The 20,072-nt window shown below is 42.1% G+C and overlaps 1 protein-coding gene across 3 annotated transcripts in view; it reads right to left on the reverse strand.

Moving 5' to 3' along the window:
• The window catches only part of LOC129215153 (sphingosine-1-phosphate transporter SPNS2-like), a 139,613-nt gene that overhangs the window by 65,721 nt on the left and 53,820 nt on the right, over positions 1-20,072 (reverse strand). For all 3 annotated transcript variants that reach the window (XR_008579920.1, XM_054847822.1, XM_054847821.1), the window contains exon 3: positions 9,901-10,037. Coding sequence is in view for 2 of the 3 variants with exons in the window: in XM_054847822.1 (XP_054703797.1) it covers positions 9,901-10,037 (137 nt within the window). In the remaining variant the exon portion in view is untranslated. The remainder of the gene's footprint in view (positions 1-9,900; positions 10,038-20,072) is intronic.

The raw sequence follows: 20,072 nt of genomic DNA on the forward strand, positions 1-20,072 counted from the left end.
AGGCAACCAAGAGCTCAATCAAAGAAAGGCCCAAATCCATACTTTTGCATCTGAACACAAGTCAAAGAGGCTGAATAACACCTTCCCTCTCCTGCATCCTGTTTTTCAGGACAATACGCACAACTTTCAAGAACAACCAAGGCCCTTCCAATACAAAGTTTAGATTTGTTTCCAGGCCTCCTAATGAGCCTAAAACTGGGTTAAATGAATTGTTTTCTTTGTAACCAAACTCTTCTGAAGCATCATGCTTCTCTCCAAGTCATAAGCCTCAAGAACGCAAGCCATAAGCTGCCTCACATACATCCATGCTAAGTATATGTCAGCTTACATCCGTCACAGAATCACAGAATGGGAGGGTTTGGTTGGAAGGGACCTCTGGAGATCATCTAGTCCAACTCCCCTGCTAGAGCAGGATTACCTACAGCAGGTTGCACAGGATTGCATCCAGGTGGGTTTTGAATATCTCCAGAGAAGGAGACTCCACGACATCTCTGGGCAGCCTGTCCCAGTGCTCTGTCACTCTCAAGGTGAAGAAGTTTTTCCTCATGTTGAGATAGAACTTCCTGTGTTTCAGTTTGTGCCCGTTGCCCCTTGTCCTGTGGCTGAGCACCACTGAGAAGAGTCTGGCCCCATCCTCTTGACACCCACCCTTTAGATATTTATAAGCATTGATCAGATCCCCTCCCAGTCTTCTCTTCACCCAGGCTAAACAGACCCAGATCTCTCAGCCTTTCCTCATATAAGAGATGCTCCAGTCCCCTCATCATCCTCGTAGCCTCTGCTGGACTCTCTCAAGTCTGTCTTGAACTGGGGAGCCCAGAACTGGACACAGAACTCCAGATGTGGCCTCACCAGGGAAAAGTAGAGGGGGAGGATGACCTCCCTCGACCTGCTGGCCACGGTCTTCTTAATGCACCCCAGGATACCATTGGCCTTCTTGGCCATGAGGGCACACTGCTGGTCATGGAGAGCTTGTTGTCCACCAGGATTCCCAGGTCCTTCTCTGCAGAGCTGCTTCCCAGCAGGTCCACCCCTAACCTGTACTGGTGCTGGGGTTATTTCTCCTGAGGTGCAGGACTCTACACTTGCCCTCGTTGAATTCATTTGGTTCCTCTCTCTGCACTGGGAATGACTTGTGTTCCTCAGGTCACAACCACTTCTGCAAGGATCATGTTAAGCTGATAGGAAATTTTATAATTCCTTACTCTATATTTTAACATTTGCTTGGAAACTTACACACAACACTACTTTTTTCTTTTTCTTTAATTCTTTTTTTTCCCCCAGCTGGTTCAGTCCATCTATTTAAGGAGAATTTTCCCTTTCTTCCATTCCTGGGATGTTTTGAATGAGGCCAAGCTTAAGATACTGTAATAATTATTTATAAAGCATAATGCTAAAGCATTATAGAGACTTCCAATAAGACAGGGCTGAAGCAATACACCATCCTTTTTGTGTTCCGTCAGCATGCACTGGGGTTAGGCCTATACTGCAGTATGACAAGCAGAATATACGTTTTAATAGACAACACAAGAAGAAGGAATGCTTCCAAGACACACACAGCCTGGCAACGAGATAAATATGCCTTCTTCCCTCTGCCTCCTCAGCAAATAACCAACCCAGGTGAGATTTCCTGCTCAGGGACAATAAAAGCAGGACAGGCAGGATGATCGTTACAGGCAGACATTGCTTCCAAACCATCCATTAAGTGACAGAGTGGCTGAACTTTCCTACTTTTCAACCTAAAGACCGTAAATTCAGGTTTCTGAATAAAAAATGGGACAAAGCTGTAAAGGTCTTTGGCCTGTAAAGATCTTTCACGCTGGCACCACAGTCCCCAGCTGCTGTCTAGGCATTTTCATGATCCGATGAAACACCATCAAATGTAAGCATATTGATTTAGAAAGATGTACAGTCTGACTCCATTCCCACAAAGACACCCAAAAGGTTCCCACAGACTTCCAAAGCAGGAGCTGAATCAGAACCACAATCACAGGCCCTGTGATAACGGTTGCAACACCTTCCAGTAACCCAGATAACCAACACTTCTCTAAAAAAGATGGTAGGCAATTACAGGGAGCCCTCACGTACACTCACTGCAAATTAGCATTAAGCCTCGAGCCTGTTTCTTGATACTCTCCCAGCACAAACCACTGTCCACCTGCTCCAGAAAATGCCTGAGCTCTGAGGAGCAGTTCTGACATTTCGGTGCAAATCGCTGCCTTCACTTTAATGAGCTGGCAACAGAAGCCTCTGCCGCAGCACACATCAGTTCAGGTGAGTTATGACACTCAGCAATAGAAACATCTCTTCTTTCAGCATCTATGGTGTTTGATTCAGATACTGCATGATTTCAGACCAGTTAATGACCCAAAATGAGGTAGCAGAGGGCAGGAGGCACACTTACGAACATTACAGCATGCGATTGAGGTGATTTGAGAAGTTTGGATGGACATGGTGCTGAACTGCCTCTCCCTGGGGAACGTGGGACTGGGGGGTGTGATCCTGATTGCTCTCAGGTCCTGGAGGGGAGAGCAGAACCGATCCTGTTCGGACACATTGCCAACAGGAAATGCAATGTATGGTAGAGATACTCCTTAGAAGAGTTTCCTGAAGTTCATTTTTCTTATCACACAAATAAGCTTTGAAGCTATACTCTGTCTCCCTCCTGGCAGCCATCACCAGCTGTGTTTTCAATAACTCTATCCAAATGCTTTGCAGATACAGAGATGCAGATACTGGAGGGAAAAAAACCAACACTGAGCAGAAAATACACCACCTCCATTTCTGATAACACCTATGAAAAGCCTACTCCTCTCATAGATTGGCTTTTTGGGGCTGATGCTCTGAGAACACCCTAACCTGTTTTTCATTTATAGTTTCCCTTAGAAGAGGGACAGGTAGAAAGGAACAAGATAGGAATACAAAGCAGCTAGGAGACAAACACATGACAGTAATTCTGCACTCTATTTCAGCAAGCTGCAACTATTTCATCTGCATAAATCTTCTTCCATCTCTTCTGTCCTAGATCAGCCAAATCTGAGGGAACAATGAGGATCCAAGACTCAAGAGTTCAAATCATTAGACTTGTCTGGGCAGGAGAAGATGTGGTTCTTACATGAAAACAGTTTCCCATCCAGTATTTGGTATCAGCCGTGCTGAAGATGCTAGCAGACTTGACAGATGCCCCAAATACGTTCAGACCAGCTCAGTCAATGCATCGTTATTGCAGGAATAAGCAATTGAGTATTCTTTTCCTGCAGCACACCTCACATAATCCATATTAAAAAAAAATAATGCAAGAATAGCAATGGGAAGGAGCAGCAGGTGCCTTCTCGCTGGAGAGGAGCCAAAGAAATGGTGCCTTTCAATTCCCATAGAAACTCTCGTAATTCTTTGTCCAGGGAACCTGATGTAGTGGAGGGTTTTAAGGTCCTTTCCAACCCAAACCGTTCTATGATTTTGTTATTTCTTGATAGTCAGTCCATAAAGAATTTCACTCTGCAATGTAAAGCAGAGATAGAATCATAGAATCATTTAGGTTGGAAAGACCTTTAAGATCATCAAGTCCAACCGTTAACCCAGCACTGCCAAGCCCACCACTAAACCATGTCCCAAAGCACCACATCTACACATCTTTTAAATACCTCCAGGGATGGTGACTCAATCACTTCCCTGGGCAACCTGTTCCAGTGATTGATAACCCTTTCAGTGAAGACATTTTTCCTAATATCCAATCTAAACCTCCCCTGGCACAACTTGAGGCCATTTCCTCTTGTCCCGTTGCTTAATGATAGATGATAGATGACAGCCCTTATCCTTTCCCTTTCTTACGGGACTTCAGAGCCACCTAACTCCAGCACAGCATCACCTGGAGCCCATTGATCTCCAGCCACCCAGCACAGCAGCTCTCCTGTGGTGAGTGAGGTGGGAGAAGAAGAGATGTATAGGTTGTCATGTCTCATCTTAACAGTGCAGAGGCACAGCAGGAGCAACTTACAGCCGGCAGGTAGTGCAGCGGGGCACTATACCAGCATTACATATAGGGCTATAAGAGTAGCACTTAGTAATCTGAGCGTTGACACCACTGGCAGTTAGAATAGGAACACTACTGTAGTATATTACCCATCCTAATCTCTTCCTCTGTGATAAGAGAGCACGCAGTGGACTATATTTTTCCTGAGCAGCCCAGCAAAAGGGCAAGCGTGTGGAAATCCAAATGTCAATAGCATATGCTCTTCTGTAGGGTTCCAGGACCACATTAAAGGCTGGCAAAACACCAGAGCCAGCTAACAGCCTTTGTCCACGAAGACCTCGTGTTAGTTCCAGCCCCGACTTCTGCCAACAGCCACACAAACTGTCAGGATCTCCATGTGAGGTAAGGGACTGAACGTATGTGCAGCAGACGTCACAAAGTTGCTCAGGAGAATCTAATTTGCCTTCTTTCTAGAAGAGTTTTGCTCAAAAATAATAGAGTGGAACAGTGGGATATAAAGATTCCAGTAATTCACGGTGACTTTAAAGATAACACTCAGTACCCTTCTTACATACAAAACGATGGCTTGGGGCTTTTAGTTTTGTTTGTTTCTGTTTTTCAAACTGTGGATTTATCTTACACAGTGGAAGCAAAAGAACAGAAGCTGTATGTTTTATAATGCAACTTCTGCCAAAGCACGTAAGACTAAAGGATTATTTTTTTTCTTGCAGTGAATCATCGTGTGTAGGGAGGTGGGGTTGGTTTATGTTTACGGTTTTTAAAATTAACCCAGCTAACCATTTGTTCCATACTCCACATAATTTGTTGCTTCTCTTTTAGCACTCCTTGAAAGACAAGCTTTGGAAATAAAAACACATCTGGCAAGTCTGAAAGACAGGACTTTAGCAAGCACTGCAGGCTAACTGGAATTCCACAGTGGGCTATTCGCTTTCTCTTTCAGAGATAAATCACAAGGAGAGGAAAAGAAAAACACAAATCACTAGTAGAAATACCTATCCAGATTAACTTGCAGTGGGAACAAAAAGGATTTATCATGTTAGCTATATCAACATTTAAACAGAAATATTTACCAAGAACTGGAGGATGCAAAAGCACATTCCTGGTTTACCTTGTTAATTCTTTGCTCTTCCATTTCCATACTTTCTACCATCTGCAGCTCTGATGTCTCCCAGCAAACCCACATCACCACAGCCTGGTCTGGCTGATTATTAGGTACGCTTGGTCTCCCAGCCTAGTGGAGCCAAACTGCTTAGCAGAATACTTTGCTCATCTGTAAAACAGCATCCCTTTTACACAGAAATATGCTTTCTTCAAGATATTTACATGGGAAATAGCAGTATTTCGCAAGATGGGGAGAACAGCTGGCAACTTTCCACCTCCCAGCTCTTTCTTGCTTTAAGAAACTGGTGCCTGCCCATGAGGGAGGGGGGTCCTGATCTGTAAGAAGTTTGTACTAAGAGGGGTAGGAAGGTTACCACCAAAAGCAAGGTTCTTCTACAACAAATTTCTGGCTAAAGTAGTCAGCTGTAAGAACTATTATTACAACTAATAGATGTGGATATCCAAGCAGCCAGAAACAAACTCTCAGCACGTGGCCTGATCACTCCTGATAACCAAGTTGCTTCATGCGAAGCTGTTTGGAAAGAGCGAAATGCTGCAATTTGGATTACACTCTTTCCAATGACATTCTGGAATATAAACCAGCTCCAGATGATCAGCCACAACACAGGCAAACAGACACTATGCTCATCAAAACGCTATCTAGAGAAAAAACTGAGTACTTATTAAATGAGAGTTTATATTGATACAGAAGAAGACAGACACATATTTAGCTTTTTGCATGGATGGAAATGCATCTTGGTAAAGAAACTCCATGATGTGTCTGCGCTCAGTGTATCTCTCTGTGATATGACTCTATACCGCACAGCAGCTCACTTATTTTTTGCTGATTTACTATGGAGCGTGAACCAACAACCAGAAAGTGTTTCCTCCAAAGGTTTGCCAAAAGCCAAAACAACACAAGAAAGGGTTTTGCAGGTGAAAGTACCAAAATTTGGGCACCCGCAGGTGCAGAACTGATTAAAAGGCATGCATAAAGGGAGGTAATTTCTAAGCAGGTGTTTGTACTTACAAAATACAAATTAAGATATATACATATTTTATGGAAGTTTCTATAAATGGAATTAATCTAGAGATATGTCTAAATACGTACCAAGTTTAACTAATTTTAGATTAACAAGTTTGTTAATGATTTTTTAATGCAACTTTTATTTTAGAAAGTGCTAAATGGTGTTACAGAGCAGAAATGGGCAAGTACCAGAGACAAAGTGCAGGAGGACTCATTTCTTATTTTTCTATAGAGAAATTCTGCACTATTCTAAATTGTCAAATCACATTATTTGACAGAATAAAAAGTGACCTTTTCAATATTATCCCAGTCTTGTTAATTCTGATGATTTTCTTTAGTTAAATTTATCCTTAGCTATTTTCATCCATGAAATCAAATGTATTTATGGAATTTTGTCTCTGTTATGTATTTATTTGGGTTTCTTATTTTGCTTTGTTTTAAATGTAATTTAAGACCTCATGAATGGTAACCAAACATTTATGTATCTATTTGTCCTATTGCTATTTTGCTATGCATGGAATTCATGCATTGTCATTTTTCTGTAACTATCACCCCCTATATACTCTAGAACTATCTTAAATCTTAGTCTGATTTTCTTTTTTTTCCCATGGGAGCCTATTACTTAGTTATTTAGTAGCTACTAGCAGATCAGAGATTCATTCTTCATGTGACAGTCATTATTCCATGTTAAAAGCCCAAAGATACTTGGTAATAAATAACTAAGGATATTTTAAGAAGCAGTAACAAACCTTAGCACAGTGCTCTCTAACAACTACGTGTCTGCACGACATATATATCCAATTCCCTGTTTTATCTGCCAATTTTCAGTCACTATCTTTTTAACCCAAACAGCAAGAAATAGCATTTAGATAGTATCTTAGATGAACTGTTTCGTTGTGCTCCAATCCTTTTTTCCAGATCAAAATCCAACTGAGGTAGTTTCTCGCTCCATGTCTTTTTCTTGCTACATTGGTATTTCTTTATTGAATAACTTGACAGATAAGAATTAACATGTCTTTTTCTGTATGCTTGTTTGTACCATAAATTACAAATAATCCAGATATTCAGTCAAATGATAGCATTTTGATTGTTTTCCTTTAAGTGTTCAAATTTTAGCCAGCAACTAATATTAACAACACACTGCCAAAAGCCTTTCCAAATTGGGTGCCTTCAGAGCCCACCAGATCTGTAGCTGCTTTCTGCCTTTGTTAAGCTGTCTCGTTCCATTTACACTCCCAATTTGAACTCTGTGGATGGGTACTCTATTTAATTACACAGTGATAGCATGCACGAGGCACTGGACACTGTCAAAATTTGAAGAAAGGCAATCTCTGAAGACACAGTTTTCTATTTTTACTGAACGGCTATTGTTTCTCACCTAGTTCAGTATTTTTGCTGTCACCGCATAGAGTTTTCTGCAGTTTTTCAATGGGCTCAGCCTGTACCAACTTCCTCCTTCTGGCCCTGTGTTTTCATGTTGACTTGGGTGTGAGTACTTATCTACTTATAGTAGCCTCACTACTGCTTTTATTTGTGCCAGCAAAGAGTTTTTCATATTTCAGCTCCTAGCCTTCCTCCCTGACAAACACACATACAGTCAAGAAAGAAAGAAAGAAAGAAAGAAAGAAAGAAAGAAAGAAAGAGAAAATGTTGAGAGAAGAGGCAATGTTTTACTCCTCAAATGAATCCTAGAAGACAAAGATCAGGAAAAATGCCTAGTTAGTCACTGCATAAAGAAAAAAAAAGCTGCACGAGCTCTTCTCTGACCCTTTTTCTCATTAGTACTCCAGGAATTCACCTTGTTCAATGTGGCATGTCTTCCCAATTAGAGATCAGGCCTCCAAAAAGGATACCAAAGTGGTAGGATACTGTGGGAAGGTGGGATTATTCTTATGACCTTGCTCAACTGCTGCAGCCACTGGGTTGAGCACATCCATAAAGCAGCTGCAAAATTTTCCATCTTCTCCTGTAGTTGATAACAAGAGCTGGGCGTCTCTAGCTTAATAGATAAGTTTTCTGGTAGATTTGGGGATCACAGTAAAATCAGGACGGGGGATTTTTCTCAGTATTGGGGTGGGTTTTGTTCAAGGTTGATGTTTTGGTCCAGAGTTAGGACTGATGCAAATCTAGGAGGAATTAACACACGTCTGGCTATCTTGCCTCTCTTGTGACTTTCAAAACATTGGGGTTTGGATTCCAAACGTAGTCCAGCTTTATGAACATTATTTACCCTTTCTTTGGCTAAAAATATGCCACTTCCACTCTGAGCTTCTGTACACTGATGACCATATATATTAATCCCTGAACTACTTCAGCTAATAAGCCCAAAATCCTTAAACTGAAAATCAACTCTGAAAACATAGATTACATCAATCCAGTTTCACTGTTCCACTACTTGCAACTGTAGGACTAGGTCCACTGCAGAGAGAGCGATGAGAACCTGAGCATGAATGTGTGTTCATAACATGAGAAGTGTTTATAAGCAAGTAATTGGTTCCTTCATAAAATGCTTCCCTCTTTGGGCTCTGATCACAGCTGCTTTTGCAGAATGTTACGAAGACAAATTTAAAAAAAAAAAAACCAAAAACAAACCCAAAACACTCTCTTCATTTAAATGGGAGATGTTCTTTCTCTGGAAAGGATGCATCCTGGCTAATTATAAACCAGAACAATTTACTGAGTTAAAGGCTTCTACATATGGCCATATGAATTTTTCTTTAGAAATGCAGCAACAATCAATCCAATCTGAAAGCCAGACAGACATGTGACTGCCACTGCCCACTTTAGGTGGAAATTCTCTTTTATTAGAAACTGCAGAGCATGTGTGTGGGCAGGAGGGAGCAGGGCGAAGAGGTTTAGCTCCTGGTTGTCATTCTTTAGGTGTGATCACAATGCTGCAATCTCTGGAACGCAGCTGGACAGAAAGGATGAGGAATGCCCCTGCCTCCCTTGGGGAAATCAGTCTGACGATGCCAGGAGCTGTGATTTGTCTCTCCAGGAATGTTGCCACCTGCAGCAATTAAACCTTCTCTATAACATGATTTAAACAAGAGGATATTTTTCCCCAGAAACTGCCAGATCATTGGTTCCTACAAGTACCTCTGACAGGCAAGAAAATTAATGCAATGAGGAGTCCTCAAACTGGGGTACTGTGGCTGTCCTGAAAGCAGGTGAGGGATGCTGTTTACAGCTTGACGAAATTAAGTGAGCTTAACAACTCCGTCATCAGTTCCCCAGACATATCCATCAACTAGTGTTAAAGGAGCTGAAACTGTCTAATCTCTGTGCTATCATCCACCGTCACTGCCTTTGTTGGACAGGAAACTAAGTGCATGTGTAAAACCACAGCTGGATGCATTTTGTCATTCTACATACCATGAACAGACTTCTCAACAAACTCCAATGGCTCCTCTTGTATATCAGAAGAGAACCACTATATAGCCATGGATAATTTTTTCAAGTCATTTTTAAAGCTTTTTAAAGTTTCTTTAGGATCTCCCTCAAAACAAAACCCTTATGTCAACAGAAACTCTTGCTTAGATATGTTTCACCTGTTCTTTTTTTATGAATGTGGATGATCAAAGAATAACAGCTTTCACCATTAAGAAAACACAGTTACACAGACCTCATTTCACGCACAAAAGGTCAGATAATGCAACATGCTCTATGTCAAAAACACACTGGAGGGATACGTACCCCTTGAGCACACTGAGTATTTTAGGAATGTATTGTCTGTCTTTTCAGGACACCCTGCAAAGTGCCTTTGCAAAGGTCTTACCTGTTCCGTGATGAAGGAGCTTGAAAAAGTGACAGCTGACCAAAAGAAGATCCCACAGCTGAGAATGATCTTTCTGTTGAAACGGTCACCAAGGTAACCAAAGATAGGCGCCGCAACCATGAAACTGCAGATGAAAACTGCAAAGGAGAGAAAAAGGAAAGAAACGTTTAATAAACATCAGGCCAAGAACATGAAAACTAATTTTCTGCAAGCCAAATCCTCTAGAGAGCAGTTCCATTTAATTAGACATTCTGCAGCCCTGACTTAGAAAGTTGCGCAGTCTGATAAGCTTTCAGAAGTCAGTGTTTCCTTAATCAAACAGATTTTTCATTCCCAGAGAACCTTCAGACCAGTGAACTCATATTACATTTGAAAGCACCAGCCCCTCACAGTCCACTGCGAGCTCAGCGTCCGGGGATGGGCAAAACCAGGACAGAATAAATTAAGAGCTTCTGCCCGAATGTCACTGAGAAGGTGAAGTGGAGGTTAGAAGGAATTTCAAGCAAACAGAAAGCAAGCCAAGGGCTCCTTGTTGGCTCTTGCAGCAGAGACCAGAGAGAAACAGGCCACAGAAAGTGAAGTTCTTCCATCCTTCCTAGCAGTGTTTTAAGGCAACCATGAAACAGTGAGGAAATAGTTATCACTACTATCGTCCTTCTTGCACCAGCCTTGTAGTTAGACAGAAAACTCCCGTCTCCTCATTAGATACTTTCACCAGCACTGAACTCATATTTAAACCCATTGCTGAGCAACAGCTTCACTAAAATAAAGAGTTTTAACCTACAAAGCCCTAACAGGCCAGGAACATTGTCATCTGAAAGACTACAAGTTCACCTTTCCCCTTTGCTTCCCCCTCAAAAAACCCCGAAGCATTAACCCAAGACCTTCTGTCATGTAGAAATAAGGGTCTTGATAGAATAACCTCTGCAAAATCTCCTCTCCTTCAGAGCTCCCTGTTCCAGCCCAGCTCAAAGCAGTCTGGCCAGTGACACCACTGAAAACACCTGAAATGAGGCACTCACACCATATTCCAAATTGATTGGGAACTTGGCAAAAATTGCCAAGTTTTAAACTGATTTTTTTTTTAACCTGGCTTTTGTCTGTCCACATTTGAGATTTGGATGAGAGGAACTACATCGATTTTACCGCCAAGTAGTATGAACTTTTTGACTTCCACTGACTATCTTGGGTTCAGCAAACCCAGAAGGATTTGGGAGGGACAGCAGAATACCTGGAGATCTCTCTTTAGTCACAGAGTTATGACTCTCATTAATTGTCGGGTAGTTCTTGAAGGCATGGTGGGCTTTTGACATTGTCTAACCCTAGCCATGTACTTTTAATTGTATAAAAGGGAGTGAGAGGAAAAGGCAAGAGGAGAGGACACACACTCCTTTGGCTGGAATGCGTGCATAAAATTAAAGTGGTTAAGACCCAAATTATGAATTTTTCATGGATGATGATATACGATAGCTCAAAACTGTGCAGAATGCTGAACTATGAAATTATCTAAATGTCTCTTTTTTTACTATATTAAGATGTCAAAGCTGCTTTATAAATAATACACATATTCATTTGCATCTATTTTGTGCGCTATACGATTGTGTGTATGTCAATTTTGCACTGTGGTATTTGATAGGAATTACAGATGTACTCTTTTTACTTTTTGAGTAAAACAAATGGAGATAATACAGACATTTTAAGACCTGAAAAGAAGCACATGCAACATTCTATCACACGTACAGCCCAAGAGCCCTGACGTTCTGCAGACCCTGGTTCCCTGCTTAGTTGCAGGACAGGGACTGGCTGGGTAAATGCTCTCCTTCCTACCCAGGGACATTTTATTGTGCTCACCCACCCCTGCAGCACAGTCCGGCTCCCTGAGCTGCACATCCCTGAAACCCCTGATCTCCAGTGAACTTGGCTCTAATAGACCAGAAGTGGCTTAACAAATCTCTACTCCGCAAGGGTACATCTGCACTGGCCCCAGTCCAACAAGGCACTTAAGCACATGCTTATATTAACCACTTTGGAATCATCAATTCCACGATTAAGTGCTTTCCTGAATTAACACCAAAGTGCTCGGCACCTTGCAAAGCTGGTGCGGCGACCTGGCACAAAGGATATGTGGCTGTTTATTGGGAATGGGAAGCAGAAAATGACTGACTCGTACAGAGCAGCGTGCCCACTGCAATTTGACCTTACCCTTGGAAGGACGTTGAAATTCATTCATCTCAGAATCAGATATTCTGCCATTTTTATGATGTAAAAAAGAAATGAAGCTAAAAAAACTTCTAAGGGAAAATTAGAAACATCCAAGTCAGCATCCCACCATTTCAAATATTGAATAACCTGATTAATTCAAGTTTGAGACATGGAGAGTATGATCCAAAATTCACATTAATCAGTGGGATTATTAGCTTCAATGACCTCTGGATCATAAATGCAAAGTCTAATTCTGGAATTTGGGCAAAAGCAGACAAAAAAGCACAAACCTCCTCTTTGCAATAAAACAAACCAGAAAAAGATCGTCCAATGCCTTTCGAACAACATACATCCTGCTGTTACTGAAATCCCTTCAGAGAATTTATTTTTGGAAGGTTCTGAACTGAGCTGTGAGCTTTGTCACTGGTAAGCAGCTGACTTGACAGCTCCACAAGGTGTAAAACGAAAGGACAACAGAACCTAATAAATAATAGGTAATGGAACACAGCTGTCATAATAATAAATGCAATTTATATCAGAGTATTTATGACCCAAATATACATCAGAGCATTGATTGACTCAAATAAATACAGAATACGATGGCTGTATGGTCTGTCAAAAGGATCTGCCTGTTACAGGCATTTCCTATGAATCAATTTTTGCAATTACTCCCGCAAATGACAGACGAGACTCCTGAACAACAGCCTGGTTTGGCAGGATAAAGGTGAATGAATCTGGGTCACATTACCAGGTGGGATGGAAACCTGAGTTACTCTAGACCAGGAGTTGAGGTTCTGCGACAACTAAACACCATGAAGATCTTATCTGGAAGACAGAAAACTGCTGGCACATTCAGTTGGAGAGAGCGGCAGCAGAAACGTGATTAATTTGTTGAGAAAGACGGCCACAGCATAAGGCATAGGGATGCATTCCAGGAAGGAACCTGGCACTTGTGCCAACCTCTTCCTATCTGGCTCCTCTCCCCTCTTCCACAGCATTTTCTGCTCCTTGCACTCACCCACTCCCCAATTAATATCCAAGTGACACCACAGCAGCTGCAGCTTCAGCTCAACCCACTGCCACAAATCTTTTATATTAGGAGAGAGCTGTGACAGAGGCTGGCATTTCATTTGCCTCTTCCCATTTACACTTAAAGCCATCTCAAGAATATTACCAACTCTTGAAGTACAGTGCAAGCCAAAGCAGAGTTAGAAATCCATTGGGATTTGGGATGAGCTACTGAAAAGGTAGCGATCACGTTCGTAGCAGCTGTGAGCAGGTATAGCTATGTCAGTCGCCATTATGCATGCCATACAGCTAATTTCTCTTGGTAAGTGATCTCCAACAGCGCCAGCAGAAGTGGCTCAGTCCCAGCACTGGGTGGAGCCGAGATACATTTCCGCAGGAGCAAATTACCATGTGAGCAAAGGATGAATAAACAGACACATAATGAATGCCATCCCAGGAGGGAGGTTCTTTTAAGTACAGGTATTTTCAAAAGGACATCACATTTGTCTTTATACCTCCCTTTGTGGCTTAGCTGCTGAAATGCCGACTGCGGTGAGAATGCAGGAAGAGTCTAATTGCCCAGACAGGATGGCCTGGTGTCTATTTCTGCCTCTGAATGCCTGTCCCACCCTGTACAGGTGCACAAGCACCTTTGCAGCCAGCACTGCCCAGCTTTTTCTGTGCATGGCTGGAATTACAAAAATGTGCAGCACAAAACAAATATAAAAATCTTACCCTTCCCTCCCTCTCCTCCGCCCAAACACCCACCAGAGAAGGAAAGCATCCTCCCCAGCCTCCACCGCCTACTTCACGTACTGTAGCTTCAGTCATCTGCCAGGGATTGTGGCCAGGGAGCTGCCGTTCAGCCCACGCTTTCCCCTCTCAAGAGCTGTCTCTGTGCCCAGTGGAAAAGCAAACCCCCAGAGAGTGGAAGCAAAGGAGATGAGGGGAGAGGGAGAAACTGCAGACTTTACATTTAAAAGTCACAAAAAGCTCCTGCCTACTGGAACTAGACTTCATTACTTTTATTTTTCTCTCCCTCCAAACAAGAATGTACCAGCTTGACTCTACAATTGTTCCCTGAGATGGCTTGGACCCATCAGCTTCCCACCCCTTGCTTTCAAAGACACTGTTGCCTCTCACTTGCTCTTTTCTTACAGGGACCGATCAACTCTTTGTGTCTCAGAGAGGGGCTTCTCCTGCCAGCGGGTCATCCTCGTAGTATAACCAAGAAGGAAGAGAGGCATTGACACAGAGGCACACGCAGAGGCTGCATCTCCTCAGTTACTGGAAGGTTAAGAGAATCACAGGCACCTCCAAGAAAAGATCCCTTCTTTCAGTTTTGACTTCAAGCAGGGTTTATTTTTTCCTATTGGGAATAATGCTAGAAAGGTTCAGCTTCAGGTAAAAATAGCTCTCTATACACGGGGGTGCTTGACAAGAAAAAAAAAAGTGGCTATCTTTGAGCTCTGAGTCAGCATGAAACCGTATATACACGTCTAATTGAGTGCTGACAATGTGTTTGGCTCTGTGGAAGGCAAACCCAGAGAGCCTCTGCCTCAAGGGACTTACAATCCACTTAGACACAGCAAAGAACTATGTGCTGTGAGGTTGTTAATATTTTCCCAACAACAAATTTCCAAACAATGAGAACACTAAACACCCAGCTTGCTCTGGATGGGATAATTTATGGGTGCGTACAAGCACAATCCTGCTCTTTCTGCATGAGACACTGCCCTGCTGGGATTTGTGCGAGCCACTTCTACTCTAGGGACTTTTGGTCGTGAATGCACGTGTTTCTCAAGGTGCTTATGGACCAGCTGCCATCTACCTGCAATGATGAATAAAGACTCTCCCAACAGCCCAACCAGCCCCTCTGTTTCAAAGACTTGTTTCTGCAATGCTTCTTTTTTTTAATTTTCATCTTCATTATGGTTTTATGCTATAATACTACTACTCAGCACATACACAGCACATTTAATCACAGTGAGGCTTGGGACAATTTAGAAAGGAAGTTAAACATCATTAATTTCTACTTCAGGGCTAAGGAAATTAAGACACAGGAAAGTAACCTGGCCCAGGATGAACTACAGAAATCTTGAACCCATACAGGTCTTCCAGCTTCAGCAGTGGCCTGTTGACAGGACATTACCTATGCTGAAGGTATTTTTGAAGGTCTACAATCACAATTAAAAGCATTTTTTTTTTTCTTACAGTACCGTATAAGCCAAGCAAGAACAATGATCCTTTCATGCTACTTAACCATTGAACCTGATCGTTCAGTCACAACATGGTGATGTGATCATATCTGACTATGGGGCAATCCAAGGCCCTGGGAACTCTCAGCAATATGATCTAAAACATTCATCCTTTGATGGAGATGAATTCTTGCAGTACAACTGCTTGTACAAAATATCACCCTTCAAATCATCATCGTCACCACAAACTCTACTGCAGGTACACTGTTACATCACTCTCTGCGTGGACTTTGTTTTACTTCATTGCTAATTCAACAGCCAACAGATGGATCAAGTTACTGTGTTTTGCTAAGTGTAAAACACAAGATCTCTGGGTTCCAGACTACCATGCAGACTAGAAGTTTCTGACAAGTGTAAGGAGCTTTGAAACCCACCATCAGTTCCATATGTCATGCGAAGCTGTCATATAGTGACAGCATCGAACACAGGAGCATTAAAAAAAAAAAAAAAAAAGATGGGAGAACACACAAAATTAACTGGAGTTAAGTATACAAATGTTTGGTTTGGACGTGGCCTGAAATGCTCTCCCAGAACAGACCACAGCACAAGATGAAATAGAGAATTTCATAAATGCCTCATTCTTGTGTGCTTGTGTCCTCAGCAAATTAATGAGGAGAAAAGCAGTGCTTTAAAAGGTGTGGACCTAATTACTCACACTGCTTGCATTTCTCTAGTATCTCTCTGTTTGGCAGGACACTAGATTGCGTCTCCCTCACTGCAGATGCCACTCATCAGTATTCAAGCTCCAATCTTGTCTTTTCTGTAGGGAGCATGTTGCACCATGAGGTGCCAGTTTTTTCCTTAGAGCAAACTGATGAAAATATAAACAATATGTTTAGGATGACTACATACACACACAGCTGACATACACATTTACATTGAGAAGGCAGCTGCTGTATGATACCACTTGATTTCATTTGCTGTGACAGGGTCAGAACCTGGTTACAAAAGCATGCTTAAGACGACAGACAAGGCCTGAACACAGCTTTCCTGGCAAGTTCATGATTGACTCAATGATACACAAGATGCAGCCTGGGAAAAATTCAGTACTGACAATTCCACCCCTTTCCTCGTTGCAGAAACAAGATTCATCCAAGAGTTAGCCCTTGTATTCCCAGCAAAGGATATCCTGAAGGCTTGCTTTGTTCACCTTAGCCAACAAGAATAATTGCTTCAGTGGGAATTGCTGGGAAATCCACTCCTTGGAAACAGAAAATCAGATAAGAACAGCCAGAAAACCAGTCTAATAACACACTAATGCCACCTGAGCTTTGAGAGGAACTGTCTTGGGCGAAGAGCAACCACTGTGGTCAAATATAAGTAACTGCTGTCAAACCTGCTGTAGTACAGTATATCATTGATCCATACAGTGGTATGTGATGAGACATTTCACTCACTCTGCGCATTGCTGCATAGCGATGGAGAAATACTCCTCTTCAGTCCCAAATGCCGAGACAACAGCTACAAGAAATAACTCCAACACAAGTGAAGGCTAAAAAGGGAAACAACCCTTACATGTGAGCACTGGTGCCCACAGACTGGCAAAGACTAGAGTCCAATGGCCATGGCACTTCCTTCCATGAGCAGGCTTACAGACAAAATCATTCAAATACAAATCAAACCATGAAACATTGAACTCAACAAATCCATCCGCAAGTACTGCTGCATGTGCAGTAGTGGAAGTCAAACCACAGCTATAAGATGTGAATTGCTGTCATTCTGGTCTTCTAAAGAGCCCATTTTAAGGGCTGTTCAGAGGATATAGAATAGTTTGATCGCCACCAGTGAGAGGTGACTATAACCACTGAGCTGCCAACTGCTGACTCTGGCGCTGCAGCCGCTGGGTTGAGACAGGCGTGTGCCTGCAGCCAGCAGTCTTACAGCTTGGGAATAGAAGACAGAGATCCAGAAATGATCAGGTACAATGTTCTGTAGAAAACATGAACCCTGCCATAACATATACTGCCTCCCACATAAACTTAAAGGAAAGACTACTTTCTATAGACCTAAGCCAGTATCTCTATAAAACTGATCACTCTATGGTCCTCACTTCTATTGTCCATAACCTACCAGCACTCCCTATAGAGCAGTAATGATGATCCTCTCACTTAGGCCTCACAAATACTGCTATAACATTTCAAAGTTTGAAATCAGGCTTGGTTTCCTGATTCAGGCAATCAGCATTGTCAAGGCAAGGAAAAAATGGCTTTGAATTGAAAGCCAAGATCTAAAACAGCCCTCAAAATTTTTCACTTTTTAGAATTAATTTCCAATATTAAGTCAATTGAAGCTGCATTTAAATATTCAGCCATTCATATCTTGCTTATTGCTAACACAATTTAGTAGGTTATTCACAGCTATTGTTTCACAACCATTGTCCACACCCACTGAGGTCCAATTCTGTCATGCTGTACTTCGAATTTTTTAACTAAGTGTGCAGTGGAAAAGCTAGCATTTTAGTGTGCTGTTCAGTCTCTCTGAATGTCCAGCAAATTTACTTGGAGCAGGAGCTAACTTGCTACTAGATTACATTTTGAACAGCTGTACACAGACAACATAATTTAAAAAGAAAAGAGGAAGAACCCAAACCAAACTTCTGCTTTTCACTTTGGGAACTGCGGTGATTACATTACCATTGTTTTAAAGGGATTTGGGCAACCTGAACATCAATAAACCAGTTACTGTGTTCCTAGAGACGTGCTTCATAATACAATGCTGCCAGCAGCAATCCAAAGGAACGGTTCCAGCATAGAGCTTACAGTCCAGCGCTTCCCCTGTGCCTAAACTGGTGCTCGTCTGACCCTGCCGTGAGCTGATTCTGGGAGTCCAGCAGCCAGCCAGCCCTGATGAACATCGTGAGCAATGAAATAAATAGTGTATTTGCTAGTTGAATGTTTTCTGTGGCTACACAGTGTGTTTGATGAGGGGATTAAAATTTACCCATGAGAACATTTGAGGAGGAGCAGACACCACCTCTCCCCATCAATTAAAAAAACAAAATCTTCATGTCTGGGTCAGCTTCACAATCTGCTTCATTACATGGTGGCTGAAAAGAGGGGGCAGGAACAGGAGGCTGTGGCAGAGTTTACTTTCCATGGCAGTGCCATACAAAAGGCATACAAATTATTGCCTAAGACAGCATTAGATTGCTGACACTTAGCAGCAGAACCCAGAAAACGAGCTTGCCTGTCAGTGTTTAAACTCTGCTTTTACATTTCTTACTGTTGGGAAATGAAGGACTAAAGAAGTCAAGGCCACTTCTGGTTTATAGCCGCTTCCACTTTGAGTTGTATTCCTGCAAAATGCTTTTAGTGTGGTTTGATTTAGACTCCTGACCGAAGTCGGTGGAAGGACTCCCACGTGGTTCAGTGGGCATTACAGCTGAGTTTTTTGTTGAGATGTAACTGCTTACGAATTCCCCGTGACAGCAGAGATCAGAACCTCTTTACCAGTAAACACGTTTTAGTACTTGTACGTTTACTGCATCCCTGTAACATAAAAGGTTATTACTGGAAAAAGTACAGAGAGCATCAAAAAGAATTGTCAAAAGGATGAAACAGGTCCTTTTACAGTAAAACATTAAAAATACTGGAAAAGAAACAACTGATGTGGGATATAGAAGAGATCTAGCACTATGAGTAGCATGGAAAGGGAAAAACTGCATTGCCTCCTCTCTTAGAATGCTGACCTGGTGGCATCAAATAAGACTGGCAGCTGCAAAATTCAAATCAAAGGAGATATTTCATACACAAAACTTAACTAAACACTGGGATTTTATCACAGGAGGCTATGGGAGCTCCGACTTTATGTTACTTCAAAACAGGATTGGGCAAAGTCTGGGAAGAATACTAATTTAAGGACTTTGAAAGATAAGTCCTCTGGTTCAGAAAGTCCTCAGCTACCCAGTTGACAGGGTATAGCAGGGAACTATCACCATAATCTTGTCCCCTCTATATGCGCTATTGATCACAACCAAAGACTAAATAATATACTCAAAGGACCTCTGGTCTGGGCTGGTACAACTATTCCCATGTTATTCTGAAAAAAAATTAAAAATTAGGAAGACAAAATTGCATCTGCATAATTTCCAGCAGCTTGATTAGGTAATAACTTATTAACATATTACTGAGTTGCGGCTAAAATTATTCTTAAAAGCTGGAACATGGTTCACAGTTACATTTCTAAAAACACAAGTGACTGTCCCTGCACATGCACGCTCACGCGGTGAAGCAATGAAGTACCCAGTCAGTTAACAGAAGCTTTGTGCCCTGGTGATTTCTTCTCCATTTGCCTTAACTGACTGACTGAGAACTTTGCAGGTTCCCACTGTGGAGCAAGAGAGGACATCATCCCTTCCTGGCTGCAGGACTGCAGCCTCGCTGCTCACACGATGCGTGACATGGGTCGGTCTGCTATTGTGCAATCAGTTGCAGGGCAACTTCATTAACTTAGCTAGCCAATTAGGATGGATTTGTATTCATTCTGGTCAATCCTGAATTAGACATGAGATCCCAGAGGTACAGAGATCGGTCAATAGCTTTGCGGCACTGCAACATCATGAGTGACACTGCTACAAGATTGGTTTTGCCTCAACACAACTAAAATACACCTAAAACAATCTTAACGGCTGTTATGGAAACCGCCAGTAATCACTCCTAGCACTCATGAAAGTCTGCATCTGAAAGAGCAGCAGGTTTACTTTTC

Source organism: Grus americana, chromosome 19 (assembly GCF_028858705.1).
Source record: "Grus americana isolate bGruAme1 chromosome 19, bGruAme1.mat, whole genome shotgun sequence".
Taxonomy (NCBI): Eukaryota; Metazoa; Chordata; class Aves; order Gruiformes; family Gruidae; genus Grus; species Grus americana.